Source organism: Myotis yumanensis, unplaced genomic scaffold (assembly GCF_028538775.1).
Source record: "Myotis yumanensis isolate MYYU_CA2020_CCGP unplaced genomic scaffold, mMyoYum1.0.hap1 SCAF_1, whole genome shotgun sequence".
Taxonomy (NCBI): Eukaryota; Metazoa; Chordata; class Mammalia; order Chiroptera; family Vespertilionidae; genus Myotis; species Myotis yumanensis.
This window is the reverse complement of record NW_027223752.1, coordinates 84,009,030-84,036,771: the sequence shown is the minus strand read 5'-3', so window position 1 is coordinate 84,036,771 and position 27,742 is coordinate 84,009,030. Positions and strand designations below refer to the sequence as shown.

Here is a 27,742-nt window from a genome sequence, read left to right as displayed (position 1 = left end):
AGATCAACGTTTTTCAAATTGCAGGAAATAATCCTTTAAGTTGATGCTGCTCACATTTTTAACATGGAATAGAATGGAATAGAATGCAATGCAATGCAGTGCAATGCAACAAAATTGAATCGAATAGAATTGAAACTAACAGGATTTAGGATTTCATCACAATCCTGAGAAGCAGGTAATACTATTTCAATTTTATTTACCCAGGCTTATGGTCCAGAATGAGACTTTCCTGATTATAAATCAAGGTCCTTTTCTGCTTTACCACCAAAGGGAAATAGAGAAGTTGAGTTCTGCCAATGGGGATATAGATGTAGAAGGATGTTTGCTTCTGCAGGGCCGGATTTTCCTATTCTCACATTAGGATTCTCTCTCTTTTTTTCTCTCAAAAATGAGAGAAAAAAACATGACTACCAGTTCCTGTGGTTACCAGCCCTGCCCTTTCCTCTCTTGCTGGGAGTTATAAAGCCCAAGACTGGAAAACAGAAGCCGAATCTGCCATGGGCAGCCTCTCTGACAAGATGGGTCATCTTCCTCTTCCCCTGTTGATCTTCCTCCTATGCTCCACATCTGAAGCCGGTGAGTCTCAGGCCCTTCCCTCTAGAAGCTTCAGGATCAGTTCCTAAAACAAAACTTTGTCTGAATATATCCGACTCTTAAACAAGAGAGGGGCAGGATACCTCTTCAAGAGTCCAGAGTGACATTTCCACTTGGGATGTGCCCACCGATTCTCTGCAGCCTATGGTAGTTCCCAGGAACAAAGAACACCACGTTGATTTGGGGAAAATTCCAGAGCAATTGGGAGGAAAAGGGGTATCTTCTCTAACATGTGTGATCATGTGGATAAAGTCCTATGTTCTCTTCACCTTCTGAATTTTGGGGCTACACATTACCTTATAATTTGACCTTCTTGTGTCACAGCTCATGGGCTGTGGAGAAGGTCAAGACAGAACCCTGGAGAGCTTGTCCTGCAAGGTGACAGAAGAGGGTTGAGGTTGGAGCAGAATGGGGGTGGGGGAAATCTGAGGTGAAAAATGCATCTGAGGCTGGTTGGCTATTGTGCCTGAAGGAAGGCATGAAAATTCATGTAGAAAGTTGTGCCTGGGGAAAGCTGATATCAAAGACACCTGTGAGGGAAGATGGGCAGAATTCAGGATGAGGATGGAATTCAAGAGAAGCCTCTCTCAGCTTTAACCCAGCTTGTGCATTCTCTGGAGAGAGTACCAATGTGTTCAGGCCTGTTCTCTGTTCCAGGGGAGATAATCGGGGGCACAGAATGCAAGCCTCACTCCCGCCCCTACATGGCCTACCTGGAAATTACCACTCCCCAGAATTCAGTGGCGCATTGTGGTGGTTTTCTGATAAGACGGAACTTTGTGCTGACAGCTGCTCACTGTGAAGGAAGGTAAGAAACAGGGTCCTGTTTATCTCCAGATGAGAGATAAACATCTAGGCTAGCAACCAGGGACACCCCTATTGGGTGCCTAAGGAGGGGCTCTTGGGCCTGGGTCACTTTAAGGAGAGGTAAGAATTGGGCTAAGGAAATTGTTCTCACAATTGAATGATGTCCTCACCCTCTGTCATTGTACACTCAGCTCCCCTTCAAAGGAATAGGGGACCCCATCCAAGCATTCCTCCTCTAAAAGTAGTTCCCCCTCTCCCCAACCCCAACACATAAGATGCCCAACTCACTTCTCAAGGCTCCACCCAGTTCTCTGGGCCACTTCCTCTAAGCTCTTTCCAGGAACACTGGCCCTTAGTTCTCAGGGACCTAAATGCATCCTTTCCGTGCATTTAGGAGGCAGGAACAGAGTCCACCTGAGACCCCACCTCTTTTTCTGACATCTCTTGATCTTGAGGGCTGGCCCTCATATAAGACTCCCTGAACTAGGAAGTGCTAACCCTGCCCCCTGGGTCCTCCATGGCTTGCTCAGTCCCAAGCATATCCTGAGAGTCTTGGAAATTATCTCTATTCCCTCAGAAAAGCCTTCCCTGAGTAAAACCTGAGGCCCCCCCCCCCCCCCACACACACACACATACAAATGCCAGAGTAACTCAGGAAAAGGAGAGTGGGTAGAGTCCTGTGACCTACTGAGAGACTCCAGTCTGCTTATCTCGGAAAGGGTACATCTCAGGAGAAACCCCAAACCGCCACTGCTTCTCCTTGACCTTCCTTCTCCTTCACAACAGGTCTATAACGGTCACCCTTGGAGCCCATAACATAACAAAGAAAGAAGACACATGGCAGAAGATTAAGGTCATGAAACAATTCCCTCATCCAAAATTTGATTACATTCTTGCTCATCATGACATCATGTTACTAAAGGTGACAACATCTTTCTTCCCCTTCTTCACTTCTTGTTCTCTCAGGCTTCTCCTTCAGGTCCCCATTGCCCTGAAGTTTTCCCAACCTGCCTCTGGACTACACCTCCCCCCAACTCAACTCTCTGGATATGGCTCTATTGTGAAGCAATGTACGCTCTCCCTCCCTGATTGCTTCCAAATGCACCCTAACAAATCTCTAGCACTGACAGCCTCTCATTCCCTCCACAGTTGAATGAGAAAGCCAACCTGACACTGGCTGTGGGGACACTCCCCCTTCCACCCCAGTTCAACTTCATCCCACCTGGGAGAATGTGCCGGGTGGCTGGCTGGGGAAGGACAGAAGTGGAGAAATCAGGCTCCGACACTCTGCAAGAGGTAAAGCTGAGACTCGTGGATCCCCAGGCTTGCAGACACTTCGAAACTTTTGACCACAATCTCCAGCTATGTGTTGGCAATCCCAAAAAGGCAAAATCTGCATTTAAGGTAATCTTTAGATTAGGGTTCTTCCCCACAAATCACTGTTCAGGGTCCAGATATCTCCTGAAATAAGATGGGGTCAGAAGGTTGTCAACAAATGACAGGGTTTGAGATCAAAGGGCTGAGGAATCTGGAATTGTCCCTCTGTGAATTCATTCTCCCATGGCCCTGTGCAGTCTCTAACCATCCCTCTCAGTCTGCTAAACAGGACACATGAGATAACAAGAAGGAAAAGAAGAAGGGGCATCAGAACAAGATACATAACTCTATCCAGGGCTCCTGGGTCTAACCCTAGGTCTGACTGTGACTCAGAGTTGGAACCATGGGCAGGAGTAGATGACTTTCCTGACTCACCATCTGCTTTCTCTCCTCTCTCCTCTCTCCCCTCTCCTCTCTCCTCTCTCCTCTCTCCTCTCTCCTCTCTCTCTCTCTCTCTCTCTCTCTCTCCCCTCCCTCCTCCCACAGGGAGACTCAGGGGGGCCTCTTCTATGTGCTGGGGTGGCTCATGGCATTGTCTCCTATGGAAAGAAGACTGCAGAGCCCCCTGCTGTCTTCACCCGGATCTCCCATTACCGGCCCTGGATCAATAAGATCCTGAAGAAGAATTAACCCTGGAGTCTGGGTCAGCCCAAGAGGAAATCTGAACCAAATCTGAGCAGATTCTCTGTACCACATACTCTGGTTCCTGCTAAAGTCCTGGCACACCCATAATCCTCAAGAAGATTCATCTAGGTCACTAAACTCTCAATCAACCTCAATAAAGACTCAAGTTCCAGACATGTGTGTGTGTGTTCCTCCTTCTACTACTCTCTTCTCCCTACACACAGCAACCTGATGCTAAGCCCAGGCAGCCTATAAGCTTTGAAAGAGGTGGGTATATAGGTGTTTGAGAGAGAAACAAAGAAAATAATGAAGAAAAATAGGGAAAGAAAGAAGAGAAAGGAATTACCTGAGAGATCAGATCCATATTTTCAACTTAATCAAGAAATTACACCAGATCCTTCCTTGCCTTAATTATCAACCTTATATCAAGATTTATTTTAATAATATTCAGAATCACTAGGAACATTTTGAATTGCAAGCAAGATGTATGATGTTTACAACATCCCTGACCTCTCCCCCACTTAATGCCAATAGCAACCCCCTCCACCGCCAAGTTGTGGCAACCAAAAATGTCTTCAGGCATTGTTAGATGTCCCTTAGGGGGGTAGGGGGGGGATGGGACAGGAATAACCCTCAGTTGAGAACCACTGGTTTAGATACATTGTGTAGAAAAGGCAGTTAGTACTATATAGGCTCCACTTCAATAAGAAAAGATCTACCATCTGTGGAGCTTTATCTGAGATGTAGATTACTTCTCACTCATTGCTTCAGAACAGATTCCTGGAGCTGATAAGAAAAGGGACAGTATCACAAGTTCTGCACAAGCAACACCCTGCCACAAAGGGCTACACCCAAACCAGCAGGAAGTCAAAAGCCTAGAGCCTGCACAGCACAAACTCTTGACAGCTGATGGACTGGCTGGAGGAGAGAAAACAGGGCAGGACAGGGACAAACACACAGGATCCTGCAGCTGATAGCAGTCCTCACTGAGGGTATGGTGAATCCCTTCCATGAAGTGAACTCTTTCTAGAAATTCGTCTTTAAGAAATAATCAGAGATATACACAAAGAGTCATGAATAAAGAATTTAACCTCAGCATTTTTTAAATATATTTTATTGATTTCAAAGAGGAATTCATGCACCGGGCGTCTAGTATGCATATAAGATCTTTAGTTAATCTCTTCCTCACCCTTCCCCTTCCCTCTGAGATTCATCAGTCTGTTCCATGTTTCCATGCCTCTGATTCTATTTTATTCATCAGTTTATTTTGTTCATTAGATTCCTTATTCATTTATTTTGATTTTTAGATTTAATTGTTGATAGATATGTATTTATTGCCATTATATTGTTCATATTTCTCTTCTTCTTCTTCTTCTTCTTCTTCTTCTTCTTCTTCTTCTTCTCCTCCTCCTTCTTCAATAAGACCCTTCAACATTTCATGTAATACTGGTTTGGTGGTGAACTCCTTTAGCTTTTTCTTGTCTGTGGAGTTCTTTATCTGAAGAATTCTAAATGAGAGCTTTTCTGGGTAATCTTGGTTGTAGGTCCTTGCTATTCATCACGTTGAATACCTGCAAAGTTTCTATTGAGAAATCAGCTGACAATCATATGGGCACTCCCTTGTAGGTAGCACTGCTTTTCTCTTGCTTCTTTTAAGATTCTCTCTTGGCATTTTAATTATGATGTGTCTTGGTGTGGGCCTCTTTGGGTTCATCTTGTTTAGGACTCTCTGTGCTTCCTGGACTTGTAAGTCTATTTCTGTCACAAGGTAGGGGAAGTTTTCTGCCATTTCTTCAAATAGGTTTTCAATATCTTGCTCTCTCTCTCTTCACCACTGGCACTCCCATTATGCAAATGTTGGTAGGCTTGAAGTGGTCCCAGAGACTCCTTACACTATCTTCACATTTTTGTATTCTTTTATCTTTTTAATTATATTTTTATTGATTTGCGAGAGGAAGAGAAAGGGAGAGAGAGATAGAAACATCAATGATAAGAGAGAACCATTGATCAGCTGCCTCCTGCATGCCCCCTACTGGAGATGGAGCCCACAACCTGGGTATGTACCCTTGACCAGAATCAAACCTGGGACCCTTTATTCCTCAGGCCAACACTCTATCCACTGAGCCAAACTGGCTAGGGCTAGTTTTTTTATCTTTTTGCTCTTCTGCTTGGGTGTTTTTGCTTCCTCATACTCCAAATCATTGATTTGATTCTTGGAATCCTCTACTCTACTGTTGAATCCCTGTAAATTATTCTTTTTTTTATCCTCACCTGAAGATATTTTTCCATTGATTTTTAGAGAGAGTGAAAGAGAGAGAAAAAGACAGAGAGAAATATTAATGTGAGAGAAACACATCTATTGGTTGCCTCCTGCATGAGCTTCGACAAGGGACCAGGCCAAGGAGGAGCCTGCAACTGAGGTACATGACCTTGACTGGAATAGAACCTGAGATACTTCAGTCCTCAGGCCAACACTCTATCCACTGAGCCAAACCCTCTAGGGCTAAGTTATTCTTTATTTCAGTTAGTGTATGCTTAATTTCTGACTAGTTCTTTTTCATGTCTTTGAAAGTCTCCCTAAGATCCTTATAAGCCTAACCCATGGACACAGACATCATGGGGTGAGGGCATGAGTGGGGGATGGGGGGGGGGGGCAATGGGGCAGTAAGGACACATATGTAATACCTTAATCGATGAAGAGAGAAAAAAATCCAAGAAAAAAAGAAAGAAAGAAAGAAAGAAAGAAAGAAAGAAAGACTCCCTAAGATCCTTGAAAGTCTCCCTAAGTCCCTTGAGGCTCTTTTTTAGTCCTTTGAAGCTCTCATTAAGATCCTTGAGCCCTCACCGGTTTGGCTCAGTGAATAGAGCATCGCTTGTGGACTGAAGGGTCCTGGGTTTGATTTTGGTCAAGGGTACATGCCTGGGTTGCAGATTCGGTCCCTAGTGGGGGGCGGGGTGCAGAAGGCAGCTGATCAATGATTCTCTCTCATCATTGATGTTTCTGTCTCTCTCCCTCTCCCTTCCTCTCTGAAATCAAAAAAATATATTTAAAAAAATCCTTGAGCAACCTTATAACCATTGTTTTAAATTCTGTATCTAGTAGTTTGCTTGTTCCCATTTCACTTCAATTTTTTGATATTTCCTCTGTTCTTTCATTTGTGACATGTTTCTTTGTCTCTGCATTCTGGCTGCTTCCCTGTGTTTGTTTCTGTGTATTAGGTAGAGCTGCTATGTCTCCTGGAATTGGTAGAGTGGCCTTGTGTAGTAGGTGTCCTATAAGGCCCAGTGGCTTAGCTTCCCCAGTCACCTAAAATGGGCACTCTAGGTGCGCCCCTGTGTGGGCTGTGTGCAGTCATATTGTAGTTGAACCTTGATGCTGTTGGTGTCACTGGAAGGAGTTTATGTCTAGGCCAATTGGCTATGAGGACCTACAGTGGAACTCCAACTACAGTGGAAGAGCTGCTGTGCAGGAGACACCCCAATGGAGCATGATCTTCTTTAGTGGGACTTTGGTGCTCACTGAGTCTGTCCCTTGAATGTGTCACTTATGGATGTGAAGAGTTGTAATCTGGTATGGTCTGAAGCTGTCCACCAGGTGTACTGGCTCTGAGGCACCCAGGAGATGCAAAGTCAGCTACTGCCTGGGGTCCCCAGGCAGGAGCTACTGAGTAATCTGCAGATGGCTGCTGCTTGTATTGAGCTTGGAAGTGCCCAGGAGAGACCAAGCTGTGAAGCAAGGCAGGCTGGTGCTAGTGCCGGATCTTGGGCCTCTTATTGATAGGTATGGGGCACACTGAAGCCAGTTGCTACTTGTTTAAGAGGTTTTAGGAAAGTATGAAGTCTGAGCCAGGAGAGGCCATTCATATGGAAAAGCCATTGCAAACAGCATGGCTGGGGCTGAAAATTGGATGGGGCGGGTCTCAAAGAATCACCAAGGTGGAGTGAACATTGTGAGCCAAACTCATGGAAACTGAGATATGGCTGCCAGTCAGTTCTGCAAAGGGGGATATTCCAGCACAGAAATAATGATGCCTGCGAGCACCACAGTCTTGGAGAAAGCCACCCTGAGCTCTTTCCCTGATCTCAAACAATTCAGTTCCTTCCCAAATGCACTGGAGCCTAGAGGGATAGAGTCCAAGTAAGTCCTTGTGCCCAGCCTTTAAGAGGAACTGCCTGGGTCTCCAGCAACCTCTGTGTCACTCAGCCACAATCCCCACTGGTTACGGGGACTTCTCTTCCCAGCTCTGGAACCTTTGGCTGAGGGTCTGGTGTGGGGCTGGGACCACTTGCTCCTCACGGGGCACCTCCACTGCTGGGATATTCCTCCTAGTTAAAAACACGTGGATGTCAAACCAGCCTGTTCCGTGTCTTGGCCCCTTCTACCAGTTTCTATGTGCTTTCTTCTTTACATCTCTAGTTGTAGCACTTCCACTTACCCAGATTTCAGGCAGTTCTGAATGATGGTTGTTGTGTATTTTAGTTGTAATTTTGATGTGGTTGTGAGAGACGGCAAGTAGTGGCGTTTACTTATGCCACCATCCTGTAATGCTTTTTTAAAGCAATATAAAAATCTCTCTATAGCAGAATCTCAGTTTTGTAAATGTATGTTTTATGTATGCATAGAAAAAAAATGGAGAGCGTATAAACCAGAAAGACCTTCCCAGAAGCCTATGAAACCAGAGCACAGAGAAGCCAGATCCCCAGGACAGAAAGTACAGGAGAGACCCACGACCCTAGACTCAGAGCTGAGGGAACCACTCACAGTAGCAACTGTAAGGGAACCCCAAATTAGACACTGCCTTGGCCTGCCACCCAGGGCCCAATGCCCTGATTCAGCCTAAGCTAAGGGAAAGAGAAAGAAGCTAACACTGCTCAAGTCAAAACACATTGTCTGAGTACTGACTGCATGCCAAGACGCAGTGCTGTGCATGTAACAAAAGGGGAGGGATCTCTGTCAGTATGGGGGCTTGTTTTTCCTGGGAAGACCCTGGACATTTCCTCTTCTCACTGTAAAATATCTCATGACTGCACGCCCCACATCAGTGCCCCATGCCAGAGAGAGATTAAGTAGAAGCTGACAGATCTCTGCCCAGATTACGTGATTTGTGGTTAAGACCACTATTTACTGAGTCCATGTTTTTTATTAAATGATGAAAGGCTTCTGTCCTTACTCAACCTTTCAGTACTTTCAACTTATTTGGATAGTTGAAGTGTTTGAAGTTTTTTGGTTTTGGTTTTGCAACATGGCCTGAGGGCTATCAGACATCATGGCTCCCAGAAGAGGAGTTGGCTGCATTACTTTGGGTTGGTTTCCTCATCAATAGTTGCATCACTGGGCATGGGTAGTCAGGAAGCTAAGATCTTTGTTAGTTGTCATTATGCTTTTCCTGATTAAAATCTTCTCTGATTTTTGAGTTCGATCAGTAGCGGGAGTGGAGAGCGGACCCCAGAGAGCCCTGAGCAGCCCCACCGCCACCGCAGGCCTAGTTATCATCACACCCCGGGAGGAGCCTCCGGCCTAGTTACCATCACACCCCGGGAGGAGCCGCAGCTGCCACAGCCAGCCCCAGTCACCATCACCGCAACCATGAGCAGCGAGGCCGAAACCCAGCAGCCGCCAGCCACCCCTGCCCCGCCCCCCCAAATGCCCCATACGGGGAAAAATTACTTTAGCCCCATGAAGGGTGTCATGAACAAAACCCAGGCTTCAGAGCCAGACAGGCGGGGGTTCAAATCCCCACTTAGCCACCCTACCACCTAGGCAACCTTGGGCAATGAAGAAGGTGAGAAATGGGCTCAGGCTTTGCTGACAAATTCGATGCATCAAGGAAGCATTCATGGTTTTGTTCTGAAAACTAGAAGCCTATAATGACCATTTCTGAAAGAGGGAGGATTGCTGGGGAGACATCACAATCATGGACATACTGAATTTGAGATGTCACTCTCCATTGTGGAATGTCTTTTTAAAACTGAACATCGTCTGACTCTCTTAACAACAAAAATAAAAAACCTCAGTGTATAATGTTAACAAAGACTCTACCTCTTGACTTGGTCTTATCAAAGACTCTGACCATGCAGTCATATTAAGTCACTCTCCTATTTAAAACTATCCAGTGGCTTTCCACTGAATATAGAATAAAATCTAATAATTTCTTACCATACTCTCCAAGGCCCTTCCTGTACGTCCTATCTGCCCAACTTACCTTGTAACACTCCTGGTACATTATACTACTTCTATAGGGGCCTTATGTCTGTGTTGTGAACATGTCAAGACCATTTAGGTCTTAGGCACTTGCTACTACTGTTGTCTCTTTCTGGAATACTCTTCCCACTGTTTTTCTTCTGTTCCAGAGACTGTGTGTGATCAGTCAGCTTGCAGCCTTCCTGTTATCTCCTCAGAAAGTTCTTTTGTAATCTTGATTATCTTCTTAGCCTTTCTCATCCTCTGAAGTTGCTCATTCATCACCCCCACCCCCCCACCCCATCCTCAGCGCTGCTGACACCAAGCCCGGCACCACGGGCAGCGGCGCAGGGAGCAGCGGCCCGGGCAGCCTCACATCTGCGACAAGAAGGTCATTGCAACGAAGGTTTGGGGAACAGTAAAATGGTTCAATGTAAGAAACGAATATGGTTTCATCAACCGGAATGACACCAAGGAAGATGTATTTGTACACCAGACTGCCATAAAGAAGAATAACCCCAGGAAGTACCTTCGCAGTGTAGGAGATGGAGAGACTGTGGAGTTTGATGTTGTTGAAGGAGAAATGGGTGCGGAGGCAGCAAATGTTACAGGCCCTGGTGGAGTTCCAGTACAAGGCAGTAAATATGCAGCAGACCGTAACCATTATAGACGCTATCCACGTTGCAGGGGTCCTCCACGCAATTACCAGCAGAATTACCCGAATAGTGAGAGTGGGGAGAAGAATGAGGGATCAGAGAGTGCTCCCGAAGGCCAGGCCCAACAGCGCCGGCCCTATCGCTGGCGACAGTTCCCGCCTTACCACACGCGGAGACCCTATGGGCGTCGACCACAGTGTCCCAACCCTCCTGTACAGGGAGAAGTGATGGAGGGTGCTGACAACCAGGATGCAGGAGAACAAGGCAGACCAGTGAGACAGACTATGTATCGGGGCTACAGACCACGATTCCGCAGGGGCCCTCCTCGCCAAAGACAGCCTAGAGAGGACGGCAATGAAGAAGATAAGGAAAATCAAGGAGATGAGACCCAAGGTCAGCAGCCACCTCAACGTCGGTACCGCCGCAACTTCAACTACCGACGCAGACGCCCAGAAAACCCTAAACCACAAGATGGCAAAGAGACAAAAGCAGCCGATCCACCAGCTGAGAATTCGTCCGCTCCCGAGGCTGAGCAGGGCGGGGCTGAGTGAAAAATGCCGGCTTACCATCTTTACCATCATCCGGTTTAGTCATCCAACAAGAAGAAATATGAAATTCCAGCAATAAGAAATGAACAAAAGATTGGAGCTGAAGACCTTAAGTGCTTGCTTTTTGCCCGTTGACCATATAACTAGAACTATCTGCATTATCTATGCAGCATGGGGTTTTTATTATTTTTATCTAAAGATGTCTCTTTTTGGTAATGACAAACGTGTTTTTTAAGAAAAAAAAAAAAAAAAAAGCCTGGTTTTTCTCAATACAACTTTAAAGGCGTTTAAATTGTTTCATATCTGGTCAAGTTGAGATTTTTAAGAACCTCATTTTTAATTTGTAATAAAAGTTTACAGCTTGATTTTTTCAAAAAAGTCAACAAACTGCAAGCACCTGTTAATAAAGGTCTTAAATAAAAATAAATAAATAAATAAATAAATAAATAAATAAAATCTTCTCTGATTTTCAACTCCCACATTGAGCTTATCTTTGCTGGGCCTGCTGGGCCTGAAAAGTGCATCACGACCAACTGTAAGTTTTCCATTGCCCCACTTCTGGACTCTGAAGCAATCATATCAACCTGTGTTTTAGGCTTTTATCCTCAAAGAGTCTGTCTGTCAGGTCCCAGCAGTGACCGATGGCATAATCACATAGGAGACAAGTTCAGTGGAGGATCTGTTTGCAAAGGGGGCAGAGTTACAGGAAACCAATAGGGAATAGTGATGCAAGAGTGAGAAGCCACCATAGTCTCTCCGGCATGAAACGGCCTGGAGAAGGAGTGGTTACTAGAACCCAGAAAAGGGGTTCTACTAGCCTCTACTAGCTCTAGCTGTGACTGCAGAACAAGAGCTGTAGGCCATGGTAGAGGAAGGACCCACAGCCAGCCAGTGGTCTGGCACAGAGAGTATGTGAATAAATTCCACCATCCACTCTTTTCCTGCCACCCTCCCCTCCCCCAACCCTCCCCCCCCCACCCCCACCCCCAGCTCCTGCCAGTGTTCCTTTGGCCAATCCCCACTGAAAACCAGAAGGGGGGTGGGGTGGGGGGGGGGGGTTGAAGCAGCCCAGAAGGTGGGCCACAGAGCAGGATGAAGAGTGGATCTGGAGGGGGAGGGCCTTTTCCAGCCTATGCCGTCCTTCAAAGAACCTTCCATGGAGTCCTTTGGCCTCTTCTCTCTCCTATATCTTTGGTTGAAAGTTCTAAAGCCGCATGTCATTCTATACACAGCAGGCTCCTCAACTCTTCCTCTTCAAGGAAAAAGTCACATCACTGAGGCTTAGATTCTTAAGCCTGTACTAAAGCAGCTTTCGGTGCGGGAGTGGTAACAGGCCCAGAAAGGCTACTGTTGGGATTTACTTCTACATGGGAGGCATGAAGGGCTACTTTTTTAAGGCAAACCCCTCAAGAGGGAGACATCTGGTCCTAGGTCAGCGGTTCTCAACCTGTGGGTCGCAACCCCTTTGGCAGTCGAACGACCCTTTCACAGGGGTCGCCTAAGACCATCCTGCATATCAGATATTTATATTACGATTAATAACAGTAGCAACATTACAGTTATGAAGTAGCAATGAAAATAATTTTATGTTTGGGTCACAACATGAGGAACTGTATTTAAAGGGCCAGAATGTTGAGAACCACTGTCCTAGGTGATCATGGGGGGTCTAGAGCTATTGTAGGAGCCAGAGCAATATTTTTTGATCACTCAGTAACAACTCACTCCCACCATTCCATCACACAGAGGGAATGGTGATGGAATGGGAACACACTCCCATGCCAGGGAATGTGAGGTGACACTAATCAAAGTTCAGCTTACAGCTTCAGAGAACTGCCTTGTGTCTTTCCTTCTTTGTTTAGTATTTTATAAACAAATTCTCTAGTCTTTCACTGCCCGTTTGCATCTGAGAGAACTGTTCACATCAGGGCCTCCCACTACACTTGATCTGACCTTCAGGAAATATTTTTCTAGCCCTTTTCCAAAGGGACCCACAAAATATCCAGCACCTTTGAGGGCTCTTGTATACAGGATCTAAGTTGATACTAATGCTTGGGGATCCAAAATGCAATCATGGCCCATCTGTTAGAGTTAGGACTTAGCAGATGCCAACTGATAAATGGAGTTCTCACCTATATCCATCCAAGAGTGGGTCATTTGGGTCCTTGATGCTCAGCCTGTGATCAATTCCTTGACTCTTAAGTGCATACTTGGAATGTACATACAGTATTTAGATGCTGAAAGACTCTCATATGAGTCTCTGATTTATGAAGTAAGGTCCATTTTGGTAGGAAAACCTGTGTAGCTGCCTCCCTACTTCTAGCCAAAGTGGAAACTCAGGAACAGTGTAACATCATAGGTGAAATGGCTTAGTTTAGTGGCACCCTCAAAGATGTAAAGCATGCAGGGGATGGTGCCCTGGAAAGCAAGATCTACCAAGGCAGATAACAATGAACTACCATAAGCTTCACCAACTGTAGCCCCAATTGCCACTGCTGTTCTGCATGTCATATCTTTGCAACATAATAGGGCAGCAACTCAAATCAACAGACGTGCTTACCAAGGGGTGGAGTGGGGAGTGGGAATCTGGGAGTAGGAAGGTGCTAGAGGAGAAAGATATCAATCCTATATAATAAAAGAGAAACATGTAAATTGACCATCCCTTCGCTATACTCACCAGCCAATCAGGAGTGAATATGCAAATTAACCCGACAAAGATGGTGGGTTAATTTGCATACACAGGCGCTGGGCGAAGAGAAGTGGGAGAGCCGGCAGCTTGGGGGGACATGGCTCCCTCGGTCACTCCCAGAGCAGGGAGCACCAGCAATTTGGGGAATAGTAGTTCTGATGGCAGGCCCAGGACCGGAAGCAGAAGCCCAGAGTGCAGGGAGCATGAGGAATGCTGGGAATTGTAGTTCTGGTGGCAGATGGATCTCCTAGACACTAGAGCAGGGGTGGGCAACCCTTTTGTGAGTGCGTGCCAAAACCAGCAAAATCTCTGACTCAAAATTCTTCTGTGTGCCAACCCTAATTTTTTGAGAACATGTTACACCTACTTGATATCTCTTAAGGTGTATGTATGTGAAAAACCTTGAAGAAATAATAAAATTCATTCGAGCGACAAAAACACAGTATATGATGATGAAAAATACATTTATTTTTTAATGTATACATGTACACTGATAGTCTGACAGAAAACTTTATGATTCCGTTTGATATTATCAGTGGGACTTTTGCTGCTGCATCACTGATGACAGAGATTTTACATCAGGTTTATATTTCGTGACCTTCAGAGATATGCACAAGCTACAACTTTCATCCATCAGGCTACTCCTATTATGAGACTTAACAAAATTCATCACTGAGAACAAAGATTCACAAGCGTATGTGGATGAAACCAAAACACTGGTCAGATCTAGGAAGGCAGGGAGAGTTAAGGCAGAGGCATAGAAATTGCTCTTCCCCTCTCTCATCAATCCATGTCTATGGTCTTTAAGATAACTTGTTATGTAAAATTATTTATTTATCTAAGATGCACCAACACTGAATTTATCTGAAAAATAAAAAAGTCGATATTAAGAAATTGTAAATGGAAGATTATAAGAGAGGGTTTCGCCCTAAATGGTTTGGCTCAGTGGACAGAGCGTTGGCCTGAGGACTCAAGGGTCCCAGGTTCGATTCCGGTCGGGGGCATGTACCTTGGTGGCAGGCACATCCCCAGTAGGGAGTGTGCAGGAGGCAGCTGATCGATGTTTCTCTCTCATCAATGTTTCTCTCTATCCCTCTCCCTTCCTCTCTGTAAAAAAAATAAAATATATTTTTTTAAAAAAAAAGAAAGAGAGGGTTTCACGTGCCAGCAAAAGTTACTGGTGTGCCATGTTTGGCACGCGTGCCAGGGGTTGCCCACCCCTGGCCTAGAGATTATAAGCCTCTCAGAGAAGCCCTAATTGCCACCACAGAGTTCGTGGTGTTTTTTATTTGACACTCCTCTCTTCAAAAGTTAGAGCCTGTCTTGGCCAGTTGCTCAGTGGTTAGAGCATCAACCTGTGGACCACTGGGTCCCAGGTTCAATTTCCAGGCAAGGGCACATACCTCCATTGCAAGTTCCCCAGCTCCGCCCCTACTACAGGAGGCAACCAGCTGCTGTGTCTCTCTCATGAGGTGTTTTCCTCTCTCTCTTTCTCTTTCTCTTCCTCTCTCTCTCTCTCTCTCTCTCTCTCTCTCTCTCTCTCTCTCTCTCTCTCCCCTCTCTTCCTATATCCCTCCCTTCCACTGTCTCTAGAAATCAAAGGAAAAAATATCATCAGGTGAGGAATAAAAAAAAAAAATTTGAGTTAGAGCCAAATTCCCCTCCTGATGGATTTAGTGACTCACTTGTAACAGAGTATAGTAATGGTGACTGTGTGGGGAAGCACTGGGCTTGGTTGAAAAGCCTGTAAGGAGAATTCTCCAAAAGTTCAGGGGCCTCTGGGGGGACCTTGCTGAAGGCAGCAGCCCCTACCTTGACATTCCCAAACAAGTCCGAGACCCCAGGTGTTTTACTGGAATCTCTATGTTTAGTCTTCAAACCCAACCTTGTAGAAGCATGTGCTTTCTCAAGGATACTTACCCTGCTGATTGTATCTAGAGGTTAATTATAGTTCAACCTGTTGTTACAATAAAAGCCTAAGGAGGCAGGCAATCAAGGCTGCTTTGTTCCTAAAGCGAAACAGCCCCTTAGCCTCTCTTTCACAGAAACATGTGTGTGAGTAATCTATTCATCCGTTGCTCAGGGTCTGCTGGTCAGCCCCAGCATGACTGTATGTAACTTCTAAGACTAGGTTGGCTATTAAGGGCATTGAGGCTTCCTCCTCATTCTTACTTTCTTAGATCACTCACTCCAGGGAAGCCAGCTGCCATGTCATAAGGACATCAAGCAGCCCTATGAAGAGGTCCATGTGGCAAGAAATTGAGATTTTCTACCAACAACCAGCAAGAAACATGACCCCCTGTCAACAGCCATTTGAGTGAGCTGTCTTAGAAAAGAATCTTCCAAGTCTTCAGATCATTGCAGCTCTAACTGCTATCTTGACCATAACCTCATGAGAAACCATGAGTCATAACTACCTAGCTAAGCTGCTTCTAGATTTGTTAGCAGCAATATATAACTAATAGTGTCAGACTGTAGCAAGGTGCCTGAGCCCTCATGCCTGTGGCAGTTACTCAAGAGATGAGCCTGAGGGGAGACTAACCAAGGCCCATACATTCCATGCTATTAACCAGAAGACAAGCCAAGTGTTCCTCAGTGCTCTAGAAGAAACTCTGGAATGCTGAGATCAAGGCAAGGAACATGAGCATCAAAAGCAGAAGGTATGATACCCAGAAGTATGGGTATTGGTATCAAAACATGCCCAAACACCTGACTTAACCAGCTGTGCCTTAGATGTCAGCAGGCAACATATAAAGGCCCAGTGAGATGAGATTCTTCTGAGAAGGCATTGAGGACTAGACCACAGTGCCTGGACCACAGGGCCTCCTACACCCAGGTAACTAGCTCAGAAAAGGAAAGGGGAAGAAGGATATAGCACTCTAAAAGACTAAGAATATACTCAGAGAAACTGAGTTAACTGAGAATTTTTAAACCAGAAATTACAATGTTACTTGGGTTGGGTGAATTTAAGTTTATTCCACTACTAAGGAGAAATGTTCATGAGTACCTTATGTTCAATTATAAAAAATAAAGTTATATTTATGCATGTCTGAGATACAACTATAAATTTTAAATCTACTATATATATATTTTTTATTATGAAACTAGTGGCCTGATGCACAAATTCATGCACATTGAAAGAAAATTAATTAGAAGAAATATTTTAATATTGCTATTTGCCCTTTCTCTATAATAGAAGTGTCAACCAAATTCATGATCAACAATGACAAATGGAAATACACACGTGCAATTGGCGCCAGTGAGAGCTTTTTATGTATCGCGCATGCATGAATTAACTTAGCCTTTTATATATAGTAGTATAAAATAAACTTGATTAATTATACCTGCTTTCTGATTTAGCTGAACTTTTTCCAGCCCAGTGAAGCACCCCAACTTCTCTTGTCAGCAACACAGCAGTAAATATCAACAGGAAGCAGATTATTATTGTAGATCACTCAGGGAGAACAAAGGGTAAAATATTTAACTGCAGCAATGTTTGACTATATTCTGTGCAATGAGAAAACCTGAAGTCATTTTTCAAGGTCCACCATTTCTTACTTCTTTTCAGTTGAGTCAAGTTTCTAAGCTTTCTAAATCTTGTTTTCCAGCTAATGAAAAGGAAATAGGATTTCGAGTCTCCTATCTACCTACTCCAGGATTTCTGTGAAGATCAAATGAGATGAGGCATGGGAAAACACTTCACAGACATTTGATTAAAGTGTGAAATGTTTCCACCTGGCTATAAAGCAAGTCGTGTTCCTGGGCTGAAGAAACTGCAAGGAGGCTAGTTGTCACTAGGAAGAGGAAGCTGGATGTTGCTACATGACATCATTACCCAGAAGGACACTTAGCATATTAGCTATATAGATAGATAGATAGATAGATAGATAGATAGATAGATAGATAGATACATACATACACACACACACACACACACACACACACACTAGTGGCCCAGTGCACAAAATTCGTGCACAGGGGGAGGGGGTTCCCTCAGCCCAGCCTGCACACTCTCCAATCAGGGACCCCTTGGGAGATGTCCGACTGCCGGCAGTCGAACATCCCTCTCGAAATCTGGGACCTCTGGCTCCTAACCGCTCACCTGTCTGCCTGCCTGATTGCCCCTAACCCCTCTGCCTGTCTGCCTGCCTGATTGCCCCTAACTGCCCTCAACTGCCGGCCTGATCTCGCCCCTAACTGCTCTTCCCTGGCAGCCTGATCACCCCTAACTACCCTCCCCTGCCGACCTGATCTCGCCCCCAACTGCCCTCTCTGCCTCGGCCCGCACCACCATGGCTTTGTCCAGAAGGAAGTTGGATGTCCAGAAGATGGCAGGTCAATCCAGTCTAATTAGCATATTTCCCTTTTATTAGTATAGATAGATTATATAGGATAGGATTGCTTAAATGGGTGGGGGCGGGGGAGCCTTTTTCAGCAGAAGGAGATGCTCTTGGCAGACAAAAATACATAATCCCTATATCTGGACTGATAGCCAGCCATATACACTATACTGCCAAACCAGTCATTAAAAAATTGAACCACTTTCCTACACCTTACATCAAACAGCTGTTGCCCTTAAAACCCCTCGTCAGCCCCCACCTTAGGTTCAGCCTTCACAGTTCACCCAGATTTGGTTCTGATTGGTTGGTTTCTATGCCAGTCAGCATCAAAAGCTCCACCTCCTAGGCAGCCATTGGCTCCTCGCACTTCACCCCAGATTTGGTTTTGATTGGTCAGTTTCTATGCCAGTCAGCATCTCAGGGCCTATCTCCGGGGCTGATCAGCAGCCCCCGCAGAGGCCCGGAGATAAACAGAGGCACTACTGCTGGCGAAGCCCGGAGAGAAAGAGAGAGGCAACGGCTGATCAACAGCTGCCACAGAGGCTGCGGATCAGACCCTGCCTCTCTCTTCGGGCCTCACTCCAGGCCTGATCCGCAGCCCCCTCAGCAGTCAGTGCTGGGTCACTGTAACTGCAGCTGCAGCAGTCAATGCCGGGATGCCGTGGCTGACTTCCAGTCGGTCGAGCCTTTGGTCATTACGGACCCTGGGTTTTTATATATTAGGATGGCCTGTCGCTAGGGAGAGGAAGCTGGGCGTTGCTACGTGACATCATTACCCAGCACCCACAGTGATCTTTTCTGGGCTGGGCTGGGGGTCACATTTTGCACCGTGGCAGTGTTGGCTGTGATTTTGTGGGCTGTTGCTCCAGGGTGGTGGCAGAGCCTGTGTCCCACTTGCAGGAAGCCAAGTGTTCCTTTGTCGGCGCCAGGTCCGCGCTGCCATTTCTCTGTAAATGGCCAGTGCACATCATGGCAGCTCCTGCATTGAGCGTCCGCCCCCTGGTGGTCAGTGTGCATCATAGCGACTGGTCAGACCAGCAGAGGGACACTTAGCATATTAGCCTTTTATATATATATATACTAGGGGCCTGGTGCACAAAAATTTGTGCACTGGGGAGGGGGTTCCCTCAGCCCAGCTTGCCCCCTATCACATACTGGGAGCCCTAGGGGATGTCCTACTACCTGCTCCCTGCTCCCCTTGGGGAGCGGGCCTAAGCCACAGTCTGGCCTCCCTTTGTGGGAGTCGACTGGGCTGATCAGGGGAAGGCACCAGCCCCATCACCGCACTGTTGCAGCCACTGCCAGTCACCGCAGTCACCAAGGTGTTTTCATCAACATGAACTCCAGTCCCTTTACCATGAAAAAATGACAACTTTCTTTAGGCATTTTCAAGAAGTGTCTTTCATAGGATATGACATTTCTTTCTTTCTTTATCCTCACCTGGGGATATGTTTCCATTGATTTTTAGAGAATGTGGAAGAGAAAGGGAAAGACAGAGAGAAACATCAAAGTGAGAGGAACACTTTGATTGGTTGCCTCCTGCATGAGCCCTGACCTGGGCCGGAGCCAGGGAGGAACCTGCAACCTAGGTACATGCCCTTGGTCAGAATTGAACCCAGAATCTGCGTTGGGCAGGCCGAGGCATTATCCACTGAGCCAAACTGGCTAGGACAGGATATGACATTTCTTAACCCTCCAGCAGCAAACCTTCATTTTTTTCTCCAGGAGTGTGGTAAAAAAAACCCTAGATCACTTTTTGGACTCTTATTACCCAAGTTACTAAGAATATTACCAGTGGCATACAGGGAGCTTAACCAATCAGCAGTCAGAAAAGGTGTTTCCTCTGTAGTTCACACCAATTGCTGGTTTGGCCCCTGCCCAGGCCTAACGCCTCTGGCGAGTCATTAGCCCTGGGCCAGGGCACCCACAGCTCCAGGCCACGGTGGCCATCAAGGATTGCTGGCTGGCTGCGCCCCGGTTCCAGCCGCCACCACCATCAAGGATCACTAGATGGCTCCTCCCCGGCCCAAGCCTAAAGCCTCTGGCCGAGGCATTAGGCCTGGGCCGGGGCACCCCCAGCTCCCCGCCACAACTGATCGCTAGCTGGCTCCTCCCCGGCCCAAGCCTAAAGTCTCAAGCCGAGGTTTTAGGCTTGGGCCGTGGCACCCCCAGCTCCCCGCTGCCGCCTCCGCCGCTGTGGAAGATCGCTGGCTGGCTCCTCGCCCGGCCCAAGCCTAAAGCCTCAGTCTGTGGCTTGGAGCTGAGATATGCAAATTAGCCGCCATCTTGGCTGGGGATTAATTTGCATATCTCGCTGATTAGCCAATGGGAAGGGTAGCGGTCGTACGCTAATTACCATGTTTCTCTTTTATTAGTGTAGACTAGTGGCCTGATGCATGAAATCCATGCACATTAAAAGGGAATTAGAGGAAATATTTTAATATTGCTATTTGCCCTTTCTCTATAATAGAAGTGTCAGAGATGAAAGAAAATTAGTAAAATGTACTAATCTTCCTCCTGTCAGAGTCTGGGGCACACCACAGGACCCAGAGTCAAGTCCCTGCCCACTCACATGTGCCTCAAAATTGCACGAGACCCAGACCCGGCCGGCCCCACCCCCACTGGGCTAGATCCAGACCCGAACGGTTCCACCCTTGTCAAGCCCCGCTGGGTGCGGTCACAGTGTCAGGTCCCCTGGCCCAGCGTTGGGGTGGGGGGTGCAGCCTGAGGTCCCCTGGCCCAGCACTGGGGCAGGGGGCGCACCTTGAGGTCCCCTGTCAAACCCATGGTGGGGGGGCAGGGGTTAGGGGGAGCACAGCCTCAGGTCCCTGCTGATTGCTCGTTAAGGCTCGTTACGGGAACTCGGCCTGCGTTGTGGGTGCAGCCATCTTGTGTTATGGAAACACCCCCCTCCACTGTGGGTGCCATCTTTGTGGTAGAGTGACGGTCAATTTGCATATTCCCTCTTTATTATATAGGATAGACGAGAGGCCTGATGCACGAAATTCGTGCAAGAGTAGGCCTTCCTTCCCCTGGGTGCCAGCACCGGCTTCCCTCTGGCACCCGGGACCCGGGCTTCCCTCCCTCTGCTGGCAGGCACCCAGGCTTCCTTCACAGCCCTGGCTTCATTTGGAAGGATGGAAGGATGACCATAAGGACATCCAGTCTAATTAGCACATTATGCTTTTATTATTAAGGACGACTAGGCATGAATTTTTTTATTTATCCAGCTAGAAATTTATTTTGTTTACTGAATCTGAGTATTCATATTTTTCATTACTTTGGGTATTTAATCAGCTATTATCTCTTCAAAGATTTTCTCTATCCCTTTCTCTGTCTCCTCTCTTCTGGAATGCCAAAAAAAAAAAAAAAAAAAAAGTCAGAATCTCTCACTTTATCTTGTATCTTACTTTTTTCATATTTTCTACCTCTTTGTCTCTCTATGCTGCATTATGTGTAATTTTTTCATATCTAATTCATTTTCCCTTAACCAATGATAAATCTATTTCCTGCTGCTTAAACTCATTCAATGGTTTTTTACATTTCAATCATTATGTTTTTAATTTTTTAGGAATTTAAATTGGTTCTTTATCAATTCTGCTGGAAATTTTTTTATAGCATCTTGTCTCTTTCACATGTTTTTAATGTCTCCTCCTTCAAACATTTTAGATATTCTAATATCTGAAATCCTTTTTCGTCTAACTCCGCTGTGTGTTGTTTCTGCTGACTCTTCCTCAGAGTGGTTTCTTTCCCTTTGTTTTGTAATTCTGTATTGTGTGCTCGTGCTTGGCAGGATTTTATCTATTAAGAACCTGTGAAACCTGTTCTTGGCTTAGGGCTTCCTAGACCAAGCAGGTACTAATGAGTTCAAACTCCAAAACAGAATGAGGGCAGGACAATAGTTACAACTTCTCAAAAAAGACTAATTTTTTTAAATTTAATTTTTTCCATTACCATTTATCCCTTGTCCAGTCCATGAGTTGTTTTTTCCTCTTTTGCTCAATACCCCCACCTCAAACCCCACCCCCACAATACCTCCACCACCAACACCAGAGCTAGTCTGCCTACTATCTATGAGTCTGAGAAAAGACTAATATTTCTACAACCAATCCTGCCCAAGAGCCAGGCCTACAGACACAAGTTTCCTGATCATGTTCTTTTATACTAAGTGGGCTTTTTAAGTTAACTCTTTCCCTGAGGACACAGCCCACCAAGAACTTTATGCAGGGGTCTCAGTCCTGATCTTGCTTTGTTCCCAATCATCATCTCCTGTCACCCAAGCCTCTGAGTTACTGAAACTGACAACCACAAAGCAGCCTCAGTACCAAGGCACACTTTGTTTTGGGTCTCTGAGGATTTCCTTTATTTTCTAGTTAGCTCAGCAAGCTATTTAAATGGGGACATGTTAAACTTTATTCAGCATATCCAGGAACTTTGCAATTGAAGTTTTTTTTGTTTTGTTTTTTAGGATATATATGCCATCTTAGTGTTCCTCCCACATGTTCTTAAACGATAATTCAGCTTGCAATGTATGGACTAGTTTGGAAAGGAGAAACAAGCAGAGGCAGGGAAACCTATTAGGGAACTATTGCAGAAATTTAGACAAAGGTTTAGATAATAACTTGAAGGAGAGTGGTGGTGGCAAAGAGAGAAATAGATGGGCAATATTTAGTAAGTGAAATCAACAGGGTTTCAGACGATCAAGAACAGATGTCTCGTGGGGAGTTTTTATAGGAAACAGGAACTCAGAGGAGAGATTCACTTGCATAGAACATCTGGCACGTCTTTGAAACACTGGGAATTGAATTCACCCACGTAGATGCTTGGGGGAAAGTGCACAGTGGGAAGAGAAAGGTCCTGGGACCTAGCTTGGAGGAATACCAACATTTTAAAACCTTAGAGGAGGCGAAACAAGCAACTGAGACTGAAAAGAGCGAGGAGACAACCCCAGAGGAGAGTGTGACTTTCACTCAGACCAAGCGATGAACATTGCACAAAGGGAGGGAGGAGCCAGCGAGTGTCCAGTGATACGGAAACCAAGAAAAATGACTGGGAAACGAGGCATTCCTTTTAGTGACACATGAGAAACTGGCAGTCTTGGCGAGAGAGGCGATGGGCGATGGAGTCAGAGCCGGGCGGCAGTGAACTGGGAAGGAGAAAACGGACACGGCTCATGGGGAACGTCTGGCAATGAAGGCGAAGACGGAGGACGTTAGCAGAGGACAAAGGGGGCTGCAGAAGGGCTCTTTAAAGACGGGGGAAACTTTAGGATGCTTAAACGCCGATAGGAAGGGGCTGGAACAAAGGAAACATAAAAGGCCGCGTAAAAAGATGTCCACTGTAAAAGTGGGTGGATTCTTTCGGAGTAATGGCCCACCAAACTGAATGTACCTCCAGAAGCTGGGGCTTGAGCAGCTTCGCGTTTTAGCTCCAGCGCGTCTTCCCGCCTCCTCCCCTTCTTTCCCGGCCCCAGGGCCAACCCCGCCGCTACCCTTCCAACCCCTCCCTCGACTCCCCCACCCCGCCCACGCCTGCCCCACACAACCACACACACTCAGTCCGGGCCACGCCTCGCAGTGAACTGCGTGTAGTACCGCCTTTGCTAGGAATTCTTCCGGGTCACGGGGCAGGGCCACGCCCAGTCTCGATCCCGACCTGCCCACTCCCCATTGGGAGCGCCCCTCCCAAAGGACGCATGCGCGTGTCCTCCCTCCTCCTCCCCCCCACCCCCCAGCTTCTAGATGTTGCGCAGGCGCGTTAGGTCCTGGTTGCTATGCGGGTGCTCGTGGGTGAGGGAGGGCAAAGAGGGAACGTGGGGGGCGGGTTTATGGAAAGAAGATTGAGCCGGAGTTGGGGAGCTAGGTGGACCCCGAGGGAGGGCACTGTCTCGTGCCCCGGCAACCTGGCCTTGGCCTCCTAACCGGAGAAGCCGAATCTCCCTAACCCCTGTGACCGGGGTCACCTGTGTATCGCGGAGACGGGGCCGAGGAAGAGGGGAGGAGGCGGGGGGCAAATGGCCTGGCGCCAGAAGAGGGGGCCACATGCGGGAACGGAAGGCACCCCCTGGAGAACAAACACCTCGTATTTTCTGATCAGGTGGCGGGACAGGCTTCATTGGGACAGCCCTAAGCCAACTGCTGAAAGCCAGAGGTCACGAAGTGACACTCGTCTCCCGACAGCGCGGCCCGGGTCGGATCACGTGGGTATGTCCGCCCTCGGGAGGCTGGGGCGGGGAGGAGGGTGGCCCTTTGGCGGCGCTGGGCTAGGCGGGCACTGTGCGCTTTGCTCTCTCTGACAGGATGAGCTCGCCACGTCGGGGCTGCCCCGCTGCGATGCCGCCGTCAACCTGGCTGGAGAGAACATCCTCAACCCTCTGCGAAGGTCAGTCCGTGCTGGGCCCTAAGACCGGCCCTTCAGAGCAGGAGGTGGAGAGGGACGACTCAGACCCTCTGAGATGTGAAGAATGAATGGATCGCTCATCCCGCCCCACTCCCCCAAACCCACCCTCGCTTCTACCCACTCGGCCAGTCGGCTTTAGTCCTCACTTACAACTCAGGATGCCCAAAAGGGATGTGCCTTTTCCCTCTATAGGAGAGACGGACAATTTCTCTAAGCCACAATGCAGGGTTTTACTTAGAAATGGGCACGGACGAGCCTCAGGGAAAGAGAGGGGAAGGGAGATGTGCATGTATGCATTCAGTGGCTTATTTCCCTTGTTTCTCCTGCAGGTGGAATGAAGCTTTCAAAAAAGAGGTTCTCAGCAGCCGCTTGGAGACCACCGACCTGCTGGCTAGAGCCATCACCAAGGCCCCACAACCCCCCCAAGCCTGGATCCTAGTCACAGGTGTAGGTATGCCCCAAATCACCAACCCCTTTCATTAGCCAGAGGAAGAGAGTACACAGTGAGGGGGTAGCTCAGGCCCTTCTAGCCATCCATGCCCAGAGGTCTTCTTCCTGGGCCCTTGTTCCATGCACGTTTCTCCTGACCTTTGTGGACTTTCGCCGAGAAATAGACCCTCAGAAAGAGAGTGGAGTTGTACCACGTCCCTTGCTTCTCACAGCACAGATCTTTAGGAGCAGCATTTCTGATTCTTGTATTTCACCTTTAGGACCAAAATAATGGCAAATAGTGTTAACATATACACCAGCCACTGAATGTTTTACACATATTACAGCATTTAATCCTCAAAAGAACTCTATGGGGTAGGTACTATTATTCCATTTTATTATTTTTTTAAAATATATTTTTATTGATTTCAGAGAGAGAGAGATAGAAACATCAATGAGAGAATAATTGATCCACTGCCTCCTGCACACCCCCTACTGGGGATTGAGCCCGCAACCTGGGCATGTGCCCTTGTCCGGAATCGAACCTGGGACCCCTTAGTCCACAGGCCGACCAACACTCTGTCCAATGAGCTAAACTGGCTAGGGCCTATTATTCCATTTTAAAGATGCAGATATTCTGCACAGAGAGGTTATGTAATTTGCCTGAAGTCAGAGTTGATAAATGGGGCTGAGGTTAAAACTCAGCCTGGCGCCCGTGTCTTTATTCTTAACCACTACACTCTAGCAGCCTCTCAGCTTCACTGTGCAGCTAAAGGTAAGTTAATCCAGGCAGTAACAGGTCAGCTAATGAAGAAGCTCAAGGGAAAAATACTTACGGCTCTGTCCCATGGGGACATCCAAAGGCCAAGGGGGGACCTTTATGGCAAAAGGCCAGGCAGGACCCAGGACAGCCAGGGCAAACAAGCGCTGTTCTACCGGCAGCTTACTACCAGCCCAGCCTGACGGCTGAGTATGATGAGGACAGCCCAGGAGGGGATTTTGACTTTTTCTCCAACCTCGTAACCAAGTGGGAAGCTGCAGCCAGACTTCCTGGAGATTCTACACGCCAGGTGGTGGTACGCTCTGGTGAGAACAAGGGGCCTGCGTGTCAGGCAGGGTTGCAATGTCTTCTCTGGGCTGGGGGGGGGTTGGGGAGTAAGGGGAGCTGAGCTTCCTGAGTGAGGATGCCACTGCTTCGGGCCCGCTTGCAGATGGGCGGATGGGAAGTCCCAGAGAGCCATGCTCTTGGACGACGACAGAGCTAAGCCTGCGTGGGGAAAGAGTGAGAAAAGGGAGATGGGGAGAAACAGTGGGCTGCCTGGAGGCTGAGGGGCCTCCCTGTACCATCCTTCTTGCCTACTCTAGGGGTTGTGCTGGGCCGTGGGGGCGGTGCCATTGGTCACATGCTGTTGCCCTTCCGCCTGGGCCTGGGGGGCCCCATCGGCTCTGGCCAACAGTTCTTCCCCTGGATTCACATCAGGGACCTGGCAGGAATCCTGGCCCATGCCCTTGAAGCAAGCCACGTGCAGGGCGTCCTGAATGGAGTGGCTCCAGCCTCTACCACTACAAATGCTGAGTTTGCACAGGCCTTAGGCACCGCCCTAGGCCGCCCGGCCTTCATCCCTCTCCCTAGCACTGTTGTGCAAGCTGTCTTTGGACAAGAACGCGCCATCATGCTGCTGGAGGGCCAGAAGGTGATCCCACGGCGGACACTGGCCACTGGCTACCAGTATTCCTTCCCAGAGCTGGGGGCTGCCTTGAAGGAAATCATAGCCTAATTGGGGAGGTTCATTGTAGGGCCTAAGGCCTGTCCCTCAATAGAGGCTTCCCAGTGAGAGACAGTGAATAGGTCAGGTACTCCTCTACCTGAGACCTAAAACCTCTTCCTTTTTCCTTCTCATTATTCTGTTGCTGCACTTTAACTGACTGCCCACGGTTTCAAGGTTGCAATTTCATCTAGTTGGGACCTTAACCTCTTCAACTCCTTGTAAGAGTTTCCAAGTTTGGTTTCCCTATGTGTCCCATTCCTGCCCCATTTCTCTTTTGCTGTGTAATGAATGCTCTACAATTTAGGCAATAAAGATAAATTATCTCATTAGCTTTGGCTTGTCTCTCTGGCCTAGGTTGTGCTTGAATGTATTTCAAGAAACGTCACCCTAGATGACTCTCCTCTATGTGGGGTTTTGAAAGTGACAATGAGCAACATCTTTTTGTTTCCTCCATTGCCAAAAGAGTTAAACTGGGAGCATGAGATTATGATAAAGTAGAGGCTATAAGATAAGTGACTCATTTCCAATGGGTTCTGTGGTCATCCTGCTGACTTATTCACATAGTACCATTAGGATGCCAGCAAAGAAATGGGGCCCCAAGTCCAGGACAGCCTTCCATCTGTCACTGAATTAATAAACCAATCACATACTGGTCAGAGTTCATCAAGCTGCAGGAGTAAGCTAGCACCCCTCTGAGAAGCTTAGGACAGGCCTAATATCAGAGTCCCAGGCAGGACAGAAGATACCTTTGGCCTACTGTACACCCACCATCACTGAAAGTGAAAGGGGCAAGGAATATACCAAAAACTACAAACAACCCCGGGGGAGGGGGAGTATGGTGGAAATGCCAAATGTTTATTTAGGACCCTCTCCCTTTTTACCTACCCTGATTTCTACATGACCAGTGGTTCCTCAGGCCACCAAGTTGTACCATATTAACCGATCTCCTTTCTTCCAAGGAGACTTTGAGTCACTGTCAGCTCCCTGGCTAGCCTTTCTCCTACACACCTGTCCCCAGCCCAAGTCAATAAGGTCTAGTAATATACATCCCCAACAGCGAGGAGGGGCAAAGACACTAGGACCCAGGACCCTCCCCATCATCAGTCAGCTCCCACTAGAATGAGGAACTGGGTGACAGTCTTCACCTCCCCACGCTGCTCAGGGAACAGAAGCCAGAGCCTGAAAAGGATCATGTCCAGGGACTTGCTGCAGGGCCCAAACACAGAACCCTGTGGCGCCTGTCCCTCTTCTTTATCTGGTCTTAGACTCTTTAGGAAGTTGGCTGGCATTCTATTATTCCTGAGGGAATGACCAGTCTCAAAGGCAGAAGTA

General features: G+C 47.2%; 2 protein-coding genes and 1 pseudogene across 2 annotated transcripts; all 3 read left to right on the top strand.

The window, feature by feature from the left end:
* The first annotated feature begins 497 nt into the window (after positions 1 to 497).
* Positions 498 to 3,569, top strand: LOC139004114 (chymase-like). Its single transcript, XM_070406844.1, has 5 exons — positions 498 to 576; positions 1,252 to 1,402; positions 2,188 to 2,323; positions 2,551 to 2,805; positions 3,265 to 3,569. The coding sequence occupies exons 1-5, from the start codon at positions 498 to 500 to the stop codon at positions 3,406 to 3,408; spliced, it is 765 nt and encodes a 254-aa protein (XP_070262945.1). The 3' UTR covers positions 3,409 to 3,569.
* Positions 3,570 to 9,176: 5,607 nt separating this feature from the next.
* Positions 9,177 to 11,203, top strand: LOC139007682 (Y-box-binding protein 1 pseudogene; annotated as a pseudogene).
* Positions 11,204 to 23,549: 12,346 nt separating this feature from the next.
* Positions 23,550 to 26,739, top strand: SDR39U1 (short chain dehydrogenase/reductase family 39U member 1). The gene is made up of 6 exons (XM_070427217.1): positions 23,550 to 23,602; positions 23,910 to 24,016; positions 24,112 to 24,194; positions 24,542 to 24,663; positions 25,584 to 25,727; positions 26,007 to 26,739. Exons 1-6 carry the CDS (start codon positions 23,587 to 23,589, stop codon positions 26,417 to 26,419), a joined length of 885 nt encoding a protein of 294 aa, XP_070283318.1. The 5' UTR covers positions 23,550 to 23,586; the 3' UTR covers positions 26,420 to 26,739.
* The last annotated feature ends 1,003 nt before the right edge of the window (positions 26,740 to 27,742 follow it).